General features: G+C 43.2%; 1 protein-coding gene across 1 annotated transcript in view; it reads right to left on the bottom strand.

Annotated features, from left to right (window-relative positions):
* Window positions 1–7782: 7782 nt before the first annotated feature.
* Window positions 7783–12121, bottom strand: part of SNX30 (sorting nexin family member 30) — a 43600-nt gene continuing 39261 nt past the window's right edge. Inside the window, exon 9 of the mRNA XM_070742442.1 lies at window positions 7783–8175. Within this exon, the coding sequence (XP_070598543.1) occupies window positions 8116–8175 (60 nt within the window). The 3' untranslated portion in view covers window positions 7783–8115. The remainder of the gene's footprint in view (window positions 8176–12121) is intronic.

Raw genomic sequence — 12121 nt, 5'->3', positions numbered from 1 at the left:
CCTCCTTGGATTCAGAACAAGAGTTAATGATACAGCCACGCATGCGGAGAGCGATGCATAGGCAGCAACAACTGAGAGATTATCAAAGAAAATGAGGCCACCTGTGGTTGGGTGGGGCTGTGGTAATTAGTGAGGCTGCTATAAATAGCAGCCTGTGGGTTTGGCCATTGTGGAGGATTATCTGATCGTTGTGTTTCGTGCCTGCCTTGCTGACTTTGACCTTTTGTGTGTTGATTTTTCCCCGCTTTGAAACTAAACCAGGGAAAAGTGTGTTTCACTTTGTGAAAGAAGAAGGACTGTGAATTGCCTCACAGCTGCAAGCTAAGTATCACAGAACTGATAAGGGACTTGTATAAATTACCAGTTTGTTTGGAGACAAGTGCTCTTTGCTATACCAAAAGAGGGCTTAGTTTAAGTGAATTTTCATTATAAAGAACATTGTTTTGAATTTTCAAACGTGTGTGTGTCTGAAATTTGTACCTGTGAATTTTCGGGAGGATTCTACCAGAGAGCCCGACAGAACATTATGTAAATGGATACGAATAAAAGGGGATATTAGGACAGGGACAGTAGGGACTCTGGTGCTCTTATGCGCGCCCCTTAAAGACCTCTTAGGAATGGGTGAGGTTCAGGCGGGGGTTCAAACTTACCACCACTACCAGTGCTGATGCGTGCGCTGCTCTGGATCATCAGCAGTTGGTCACACGTATCGGAATGATAGTTGGCTTCTGTGCATGCATGGGTTTGTGAGATTTTGGTGATTTTTTGTGCTTCTGTGCATACGCAGAAACCAAATCTCACTCCGATATGTGAGCCCACCTGCCAGTCACCCAGAGCTCCATGTGCAGCTACATTTCTACTACCGATGCACACACACACACACACACACACACACACGGAACTGGTGAGGTTGACAGTAGGCAGTCTAAGATTAAAATTTTGGGGGTTTGGGGAAGAAATCAGAGTCTGGTAGTGCATGCCAGGCATTGATCGCTCTGTTGCTGAAGTCGTATTTTCTGCAATCGAGTTTGGAGTGATTTACCGTAGGTGTATTTTGTGTATTGTTGTGATTGAAGCTGAAATAATCATTGACAGGTAGGATATTGTAGCAGATAATTTTATCTACTATGCTTAGGTCAGATTAAAGATGATAAAGTTCTAAATTGTCTAAGCCCAAAATTTCAAGTCTGGTGGCATAAGATATTCTGTTGCAAGCAGAGGAGTGGAGGATTCTTCTTGTGAAATATCTGTGAACTTGTTTGATTGTATTAGTCCAATATGCAGTGCAGATTCCAGCCAGTTCAAGAATTGGTCTGGCACAGGGGGAGGCAAAGTTAGCTCTTCTATGACTTGTGGACTTCAACTCCCAGAATTCCTGAGCCAATCATGCTAGCTGAGGAATTCTGGGAGTTGAAGTCCACATGTCATAGAAGAGCCAACTTTGCCTACCCCTGGTCTAGCAAAAGTTTTGTATGCCCTACTTTGCAGTTCAATATTACTGGAGAAGAAGCTAAAGAAGATTAGGTTAACAACTGCTTTTTTTTTTTTTGCAATGTTGTTACAGTGAGTTCTGGCACTTAGATAATTTGAGATGAGTCCTTCAAGGTCCTTGACAGAGTGACGGTAGTCTACGAGGTTGTGTCCACGCAGATTGTGTTTTGTGTTCTGATATTATTTTTTTTGCCAATGTGTAAGACAGAGAATTTGTTGGCTGACATTTGGAGTTGCCAATTGTTTGACCATTCTGACAGGTTTTTTTAGTCAAGGTCTTTTGTAGGGTAGCAGCATTGTTGGTGGTATTGAATAGTTTTACATCATCAGTGAAGAGAACGCAGTTGCTTTATCATATGATTGCAAAAGTCATTTATGTAAAGTACAGAGTGTGGGTCCTAGAACGCTACCTTGGGGACACTGCTATTAACAGTGCAGGGTGTTTGATAGTCATTCCCTACTTTGACTACTTGTTGCCTATTTGATAGGAATGCAGCTATCCAGTTATGCATGGAACCAGAAATGCCATAAGATTTTAGATTTAGAAGTACAATGTTCCCTCGATTTTCGCGGGGGATGCGTTCCGAGACCACCCGCGAAAGTCAAATTTCCGCGAAGTAGAGATGCGGAAGTAAATACACTATTTTTGGCTATGAACAGTGTCACAAGCCTTCCCTTAACACTTTAAACCCCTAAATTACAATTTCCCATTCCCTTAGCAACCATTTGGATTATTACTCACCATGTTTATTTATTAAAGGTTTTCTTTTTTAAATTATTAAAGGTGGATGAACGTTTGGCGATGACATATGACATCGGGCAGGAAAAACCGTGGTATAGGGGAAAAAACCACAAAGTATTTTTTAATTAATATTTTTGAAAAACCGTGGTATAGGCTTTTCGCGAAGTTCGAACCCGCGAAAATCGAGGGAACACTGTAGTTTGTCATGTACCACTGAAGGTTTTACAGAAGTCTACCTAAATTGCATCTATTGTTTTACCTGGTCAAGTTGTGCAGTCCCTATGTTTTTGCAGTGTCAGAGTGGCAGATTGCAGACAATAGATAATTGTATTTAGTTGTGGTATGATTGGGAAATGTGAGACATGAGCCATTGCTGTTTACAAAGAACCGAAGAATGTGTTGAAGAGGTTGACCTTAATGGTTTCATCATTACAGTCTTTCCTGTTTGGTCCTTTTAGTGGTGGGATGGATCTAGAGTCTTTGTTGTTTACAAAATTATAGAAGGTCCAGGTGGATTTCATACATAGTAGATTTTTCTTGTTTGCTGTGATAACTGATGCATTTATTAGTGTTCATAGTACTAGTTATATGTTATATGTTATTATTCATAGTACTAGTATTCATAAAATCATTTCCATATAATAAATGTCTGGGATTAAGGAATAATCTGAAACTTCATAAAGGAATTGATGATCTGAAGAGTTTGGGGATCCCTGATCTAGTCCAACATCATGCACTGAAACACCAGCATACTGGTAGAGAAAAATACATTTATTGAATGTCCTTTTGTCAAAAGAAACTGTATTCATGAAGATACACAAAAGAATCTCCCACATTTTATAAATTAGTTTACTTCCATTTTCCCCACAAAATATTAACTACATAAGAAACACATCACAGAATCATTTTTTTAAACATACTATTTATATATTTCTTAAAAAGCACAAAATGGAGTGACCATGCTAGCACCTGGACAAAATTCACTGGAAAAAATTATTTGGCAAGCCTCACCTCATAGTGCTGGTGCAAATTATGGCATGGACAGGAGTTATTTTCTGCAGAAGCATGCCCTTAGATCTTCCAAATCTGATCAAAAAATGAAATCCATTTACATATTTTGTTCAAGTGGAAACAAAACAGCTGACGTAGGCTGGCTAGCTATCTCCAACTGCATCTCGCCACATTTTCCTAAACAGGAACTGTTGAAAAAGCCCAATCCATAGCATATGACAAACAGCTTTTATATTCCAGAATCTGGGAGATTCGGTTTCAGATACCTGAGGATCTTTAATGGAATGCATGCCAAGGAATAATGACTAATTTTTACATCGCTGTGATAGTTGTAGTTCAGATGATATGCCAACTCATTTGTTCATTAAAGATAGCTGATTGAATCAACTATGTCTTTGGCATTATTTCACATTCGGTTAGCTTGCGTAATTTATTTAAACAAGCTTGAATACACTTACTTTATTTCAAGTGTATCGTTCCCAGCATCATCTTGAGGGGGGAAAATGGCTGTTGGTGGTCATATGTGCCTCTTGCCATGGTGGATGTTGATGGCTGAGGGAGCTTTAAAAACTCAAGGTACAGACACACAAGTCAGCCAGCTGGTAGCCTCTTTCAAAAACAAACAGCTGAGGGATAAACTGCATAGTTTGCCAACAGAAAATATAAAATATTTCTATTTTAAAAATGAATGGGCTCAAGGATCTGATTTAAGGCAACTTCCTAATATTCTTTGCAATTTAATAATGATGCCCCACAAAACTATAGCTTTCCTAAAGCTGCTGGGGGGGGGGATTCAACCTGGTCCCATTTTTTGTGGCCTACATGGGCAAAGCAATTTCTAGCAATGGTCTTAAGCAAATATTGTAATATTCCTGCTTAAAGCTGTAATCAACTGTTGGATGGCAAAGGAGCATGCTCATATTCAAAGGGGCTCCTTTTCCCCCCTTTTAAGATACACGCTGTTATCAGGTACACAACAGTCAACCCCATTGTAGTGCAATTCAGAAAATGCGTAACTGCATTACAATCTAAAGTTCCAATGTAAAGTTTGGAATGTTAAAAAAACATATGCGAAAATGCCAAAAGATGGATTTCAACAGACCTGTCAGTCATCTTTGGAATAAAATTTGGGGAATATGAGTGAAGAGAAACCTAGTATTAAAGTCCCATGAATCAAAACTACATATCAAACTTCTGGCTACATTTTACATAAGCCCCAAAGAAATCAAATCCTAAAGAGTCAATTTCTTTTCACAATGTTGGAAATTATCTCTGTGTTTAATTAAATACAGGGCTAGATTAATGGTGGGTTGCTCTTGGTTTGGACCGGTTCTTAGAACCGGTAGCTCCAGGACACTCCACCCATCCGCCCGGGAAGCTTCTCTGCAGAAGCACTGCACACGTGCAAACCGGTAGCAAAATAATTTACCACCCACCGCTGGGCTCGATATAGGAAAAAGCTAAACAGGCTACAATTTAGGGGCTCACAAAATTCCGGAATTATTTTGCTTTTGAGAAATCAAGAAAGAAAATGTTTTAAATTGTTTCTGATGTCAGTTTTCTGATTTTGCGAATGAGTATATTATTACTTATTAAAAATGATCTTATTTTGTGAGCAGCATGTGTGTGTGCATGAAAAGTTTCTTAACATTATTTTTAAAATTGTATTTAAGTATTATTTCCAAGGCATATTATATTGTCATCTATGAGATCAAGCTGTCAAATGATTAATCAACAAATTCCCATTTGAAAATGTTTTCTATTTTTCACTTTAGACACTTCACAAAGCCTTATTTTGGTACACGCTTTTGTGAGACAATTGAGTGTAAAGTTTTAGCAAAGGGCTATGTGCTATATAGTTCATATCTAAATCTGGCACTGGTTAAATAGACAAGGAATTATTTCAAAAGTCTTCATGTGCTGGTTGTGGAAGCCAGGTGACAGCAACTCTTGAATGTGTTGGAGAGTTTGTCTACTGGGACAGGACCTTGTTTAATAACCATTAGAATTTGCAAGCTGGCAAAAACGCTACAGCAATAAATATGTTCCATCATGTTATGGGGTAAGGTAGTAATCTCTCAGTGGTAACAAATCTACTTCCAAGTTTTAATTAGCTAGTATTTCTTTCACAAAAAATATCAATCTGATCTACTACCATGCAGGTAGGAAACACAAAAAAAACAAGGTCTCGGAAGAAAAGGACCATTTTTCTCAAGCCAAACAGTTATAATTAACAATTATAATGAACAATGCAGGTTAACATTTAGAATAAAAAGTTTTGGCTAGAAATTGAAAACTTCTATAGCTGATGAAAAATGTGTGGTAGTTCTCCCTCTAGTGGTGAAACATTGAAAACAGGATTCGGTTTGATATACTTAAGATAATAATTGTGATACATCTATGAGTAATGGGGTGTGTCAGAATAGGGCAAGGTGGAGTAAGCAGGAATATTCACCTTATTTTTGTTTGGTCCATTTAGTCTGCTCTTTCATCCAAATGAAAGAGCAGATCCAAGCAGAAAGGATATAGCTTATCTATTCTTATTAGAGCAGAATGAAGCATTAGGTAAGAAACGCTGCTTAGATACGGTAATTTAGAAATACGAACAGTCGGAATAAGAGAAGCTGCTAAATTCTAACACTAATAAGAATTGAGAAAAAGAAAACACTGCAGAAAGAAGTATGACTTATTCCCATCTCTGAAAATAAATGGTGGTGGGGCAGTTTTCTAATTCAATTAAAACACTATGGTGTTCTTGTGGGTGTTATAACAGACAATTCTCCCTTTTTAAAAAACAAACAAGGATTTATGGCAATATCTATTATCTGAACTACAAACTATTGTTCCCCCCTCACTTTTTGAGGTTACTGTTTAATTGTATATTTATCTATATCTAATCATCTAAACTTAGAGCAGAAATGTGCCTGAATTGATATACAAAAACATACATTATTTTAAGTTGTTGATTTTACTTAATTTAGGCTCAAGGTTCTACAAACCGTAGGATCGCTATGGGGGCCATGATTTCAGAAGTTCATTTCCAGAAATTCTCCCGACAGAGACTTTCAATTTTCCTTCAAGTAAACAAGAGATTTAGAGGACTGGTGTCCAAACTATTGAAACTGAGAAAAATATAACTGAAGATTTTAAGGATGCTTTTTGTGCATTTTACGTGGCTGGCATTCTAATAGTTTGAACACTCGATGATCTTAGGTAATAATAAAAAATAGAAAATTATTAGTTAAATAGAGTTATCGGTCTTATAGAGCAATGCTGACAAAAACTATGTAAGTCTGTTGAGCAATCAACCATCAAATGTTTCAAAGTATTTTAAAGCATTATTTACACTACTTTTCATTAACATGATAGATTATGTACTATGCAGAACTATTAACAATCTTATCAGCCCAACAACTATGGCAGCCAAAATTGCTTGCGGAAAGGAATTGTAGCCTAACCAGTCTGGAAGACAATACACTGAGGAAGGTAGATAGTTTTCAGAGCTTATGCTCCTTGTTATCTCATACATCTAATGATGTTGGCTCAAAATGTCATACAGCAATAAATTCAAATTTAATTCAATGTTGTTGTTTTTGCTATTGAATAAATCATTACTCTCAAATCTTACAATCCTAGGTTTCTTATGGCTATTGTATAAAATAAAATCCAAGGAATTCTTTAAAATATAAATGAAGCAAGAAACCTTAGGTCAAGGCTCTGTTTTGGTTGTACTTTTCCCTTTCACGGACACAATGAGAAGAAAATGTCCCCAAATAAACACATATTGAACTAAAAAGACACACAAGGACACAAGGCAGATTCAGAATTGCTTGAAATGCTGAGCTGATCCATTTAGCAGGGAAGAACAGTAGTTTCCCTCCAGATGCCTGAAATGTCTCAAGAATTCATTTCATAATTGGTCATAAAAGAAAAAAACCCCTACCTACAGATATAGTTACTATTTCCTTGCTTAAATACTTTATACTAATTTATTTTGAAAAAGATTCCCACAGTAAAAAAAAAAAAAAAAAACCAAGGTTAGGAGACAATGAGAAGTTTGGCATGAGCTAAGACATGACATAAAAGAATAGTGCACACACAAACCAAACATTTTGAGAAATCAAGAAATTACCTGGCTTTTCATTCTTTTTTAAAGGGGAAAAAACGTAAACAATACTGGATGCAAACTTTGGGAATCATAAGTTTCTTTCCTCTACCATCCCAAAGTTGAACTCAAGAGTATGCACCATATCCATAGGTTAGATTAGAAACATTATTTTACAAATATTCTATACAATTCCAATATATTATATGGAGGCCATCGCAACTTCTGTTTCTACATTAAATTAAGTATTTCCCATTCTGCACAAAAAGCTCACATTAAAGAGATGCTACAGAATCCAATAGGTATCTCACATCAATCACATGCCCTTTTTATATGCCGAGGGAAGCAAAATCAGGATGGCTTGAAGATGCTTGTTTCACAATCAACATACCTTATTCTGACCGGTAACAAAAAGGAAGGGCAAGTTGGCACCTTGCATTTAAGTCTCTTTATTTTTATTATGATTTTAGTGTTCCATTCATCAATTTCATTTAATATAAAGTGGTCCAAGAGGGAAAAAAAGTGCTCTTGTTTTAACTTCCATCATCCAAAGTTCACAGAGTAAGAATGTTCAAGGTGGTTTGCTTAAAAAGTGGCAAAAATGTACAGTTCAGAATTAGCACACTTGGTGTTCCCTCTAGGAGAGAAAGAAAAAAAATCTTACATCAAAGTGTATAGTAAAACTTCAGTATAAGTAGTGGTAGTGATTCTGGGCATTTGGTAAATGTCCGTGGTGTAGGGAAGAAATTCAGAAAAAAGCTGCTGCTTATTTGGTCTCAGTCTTATCTTGCAACAGTGGTATAATGGACTCCCACGCCGTAAGGCACTATTTGAATCAAAGAAAGATACAATAAATTAACAATGCCATTTTAAATCAAACAATCATAAGAATGGTCTTATAATAATGTCATTTAAAACTTAAGCATCCTTAAATAACATAATTTGTAGATTAAACAACATTATCAGTACAGTGGTACCTCTGGATACGAGCTGCTCCACGTGCGAGTATTCCAAGTTACGAGCCGCGATGCGAGCGAAATTTCTGTTCAACACTCGAGCTCAAATTCGGGATACGAGCTGAGCTTCAGGATGCTACCGCTAGTTGGCACATCACCTCTCTGACCCAGAATCCCCTTGCTTCCGGTTATCTCGCCCATTCGCACGTGTTAGCGCGCAAAACAAAGTTTTATACCATTTAACTATTGTTAAATGTTTTATACCATTAATTATTGTTTTGTTTACGTTTATGATAGTTTAAGAAAGTGTTGTTTACGTAGCCTACAGTACACAGCCGCACTCGTCTGTCGCCAAGGTAAGGTTACCGTACCATGTTTTATACATTTTCTTATTGCATTTTGTACATTTCTCTTTTCATTATTTACTTTATTGTTTATTTATACGTGTTGCATGTACATTTATTAATTAAAAACATGTCTTTTTCATAATTTAGGCTAACTTTGGGACTTTTTTGAGGGCTGGAACCAATTAGAATTATTTACATTAATTCACATGGGGAAAATTCGTTAAAGATACGAGTTGATCTACTTACGAGCTCGGGTCTGGAACGAATTAAACTCGTATGTCGAGGTACCACTGTATCTGAATTTCCAACACAGCAGTTGCAAAGGCACAATTTTATGATAGCCACCATTTTATATATTAAAGAACATCATATAACACCTTGAAGATTGTTTTCCTTTATGTGGGATATCTCATATCCTTTTCAAATCTAGCACCTTCTGGCTGCATTTGAGCTTATACAGTGGTACCTTAAGATACGAACTTAATTGGTACCGGGGGGAGGTTCGTAAGACGAAAGGTTCGTAAGACGAAACATTGTTTCCCATAGGAAACAATGTAAAGTCAATTAATCCGTGCAACCAAAAAACCCCCCGCAAAAAAACGGTTTTCCGCGACTGCTGGGAAGCGGCGCGGCTGTTTTAAAAGGTGACAGCCGGCCTGGGGGGCTTCCCAGCACAGGGTTCGGGGGTGCTGGGAAGCCCCCCAGGCCGGCTGTCATCTTTTAAAAGAGCCGCGCCGCTTCCCAGCTGTCTCCTGAAGCCGAACGGGAAGTTCGGCTTTGGTGATTGGCGTTCGGAGACAGCTGGGAACCCAGCGGTCTCCCGAACGCCGAAACCGGAAGGGGCAAGGTGGGGGGGGGGAGAACGGGAGGCTCAGCATTCCGTCAGTCGCAGCGCTGGCTGTCAACTTTTCTTTTTAGCACTGGGGAGGCAAGTCAGCTCCTGCCCAGTTTTAAAAAGAAAAGTTGACAGCCAGCGCTGCGGCTGACGGAATGCTGAGCTTCCCGTTCTCTCTCCGCCCCCTCGCCCCTTCGCCCCCCTGTGTTCCTAGGAGAAGTGCTGGTGAGGAGCAGAAGGTCTGTCTTGCCTCAATCCCCAGCACTTCTCCTAGGAACACAGGGAGGCGAAGGGGCGAGGGGGGGAGAGAAAACGGGAGGCTCAGGAAGGGAGCTCGGGAAGGAGCCCACGGTCAGTCGGCTGCGGGCGGGAGGAAGGCGATTGTTCCGCTGCCGCCAGCATGGCCTGGCTGGCAGCGGAAGATGTAACGGAGCCCACGGGGGATTCGCCTTCCTCCCACCCGCAGCCGACTGATCGTGGGCTCCTTCGCAACCTCGGAGAGCTTCCAGGGCATGAAAGCTCACGAAAACCAGGAAGGTCTCCGAGGTTGCGAAGGAGCCCACGATCAGTCGGCTGCGGGCGGGAGGAAAGCGAATGCCACGGGGCTGGGCTCGGCTCCCCCCTCGGCTCCCCCCCTTACCAGCCCCGCCACGGAAGGCTCCATTCTGTTCCCTGAATGGAGACCGCCGGCCGCTCAATCGGGCCGGCAGGGAACAGAATGGAGCCTTCCGCGGCGGGGCTGGTAAGGGGGGGGAGCCGAGGGGGGAGCCGAGCCCAGCCCCTTGGCATTTGCTTTCCTCCCGCCCGCAGTTGACTGATCGTGGGCTCCTTCGCAACCTCGGAGAGCTTCCTGGTTTTCGTGAGCTTTCATGCCCTGGAAGCTCTCCGAGGTTGCGAAGGAGCCCACGATCAGTCTCGGCTGCGGGCGGGAGGAAGGCGAATGTCACGGGGCTGGGCTCGGGAAGGGGCAGCGAAGTCGGTGCCGAGGCACCCTAAGCCCACCGGTGACCGCCAAAGGGTTGGCGAAGGGAGGGTGCTGCGGCGGCGACCCGACCAAGCCTATGGACGCGCCTCCCGCCGCTCTGCCCAATCGCAAAGCCAAAGGAGGCACGGGAGGCAGTGAATGTCATGTCCTCTGGCCAGTCACGGGGGCTGGGCTGCGCATTTTCCTGGAAGGAATGCCATCCACCACCGAGCTTTTCGTAATCTGTTTAAATTTCCTTCACTCCCCCCCCCAACATTCCCCGCCTTGCCTCGCTTGACTGGCCAGAGGACAAGACATTCACCGCCTCCCGTGCCTGCTTTGGCTTTGCGATTGGGCAGAGTGGCGGGAGGCGCGTCCAATCGCAAAGCCAAAGCAGGCACGGGAGGCGGTGAATGTCATGTCCTCTGGCCAGTCAAGCGAGGCAAGGCGGGGAATGTTGGGGGGGGGGGAGTGAAGGAAATTTAAACAGATTACGAAAAGCTCGGTGGTGGATGGCATTCCTTCCAGGAAAATGCGCAGCCCAGCCCCCGTGGAGGCGTTTTTCTAAAAGGAGTGCAATCACCACCACCGAGCTTTTCGTAATCTGTTTAAATTTCCTTCACTCCCCCCCCCCAACATTCCCCGCCTTGCCTCGCTTGACTGGCCAGAGGACATGACATTCACTGCCTCCCGTGCCTGCTTTGGCTTTGCGATTGGGCAGAGCGGCGGGAGGCGCGTCCAATTGCAAAGCCAAAGCAGGCACGGGAGGCGGTGAATGTCATGTCCTCTGGCCAGTCAAGCAAGGCAAGGCGGGGAATGTTGGGGGGGGGGGAGTGAAGGAAATTTAAACAGATTACGAAAAGCTCGGTGGTGGATGGCATTCCTTCCAGGAAAACGCCTGGGGGGGGGGGCTGGGCTGGGCATTTTCCTTGGCGATCTTCCCTTGGCTTCCCTGGCCGCCTGGCGCTGCGATCTTCCGATGTTCCCTTGGCTTCCCTGGCCGCTTCCCTCTTCTGATCGCAGCACCAGGCGGCCAGGGAAGCCAGGGAAGATCAGAAGATCGCCAAGGGAAGATTGGAAGATCGCAGCGCCAGGCGGCCAGGGAAGCCAAGGCGGCCAGGGAAGCCAAGGCGGCCAGGGAAGCCAAGCCGGGAGCAGCGGCAACGCTGCTCCGGTTGCCTGGTCCTCTCCTGTCTCCCACGCTGTTGTTCCCCACTGCGTCAGGCGCCGCAAGCCCCGAGTCAGACGCACCCTCGCTGCCGCGCCCAGCCGCTGCCCGCCCCGTCCTAGCCAGAGCCTGAGCCGGCCCGCTCGGTCGCGCCTCCTCGCCCGCGGCCCGCCCACCCGCCCAGGATGCAGACCTGCTGCCTCTCCCGTGCCCGCCGCCGGCCTGATCCTGCGCCTCCTGCTTTCCCCCCCAGCCAAAAATACAAAGGCGGTCTGCCGCCGCCCGCGGAGCAATGGGAAACTGAAGCTGCTGGCGGTTTCAGACTCCCTTTGCTCCACGCTGCTCCGCCCTGCCTGTCATGCGATGGCAGACCGTCTTTGTGTTTTTCGCTGAGGGGGGGAGCAAGAGGACCTTCCTGACTCCCTCCCCCAGCGTCGGACCTCCTGCCCTCCCTCCCAGCCAAAAACCCAAAGCGGCCTCCTGAATGCTGCCGCCGAGAAGC

The sequence above is a fragment of the Erythrolamprus reginae genome, chromosome 2, assembly GCF_031021105.1.
Source record: "Erythrolamprus reginae isolate rEryReg1 chromosome 2, rEryReg1.hap1, whole genome shotgun sequence".
NCBI classification, from domain to species: domain Eukaryota; kingdom Metazoa; phylum Chordata; class Lepidosauria; order Squamata; family Dipsadidae; genus Erythrolamprus; species Erythrolamprus reginae.
The sequence above is the reverse complement of the archived record's forward strand: the minus strand, read 5'-3'. Positions and strand labels throughout refer to the sequence as shown.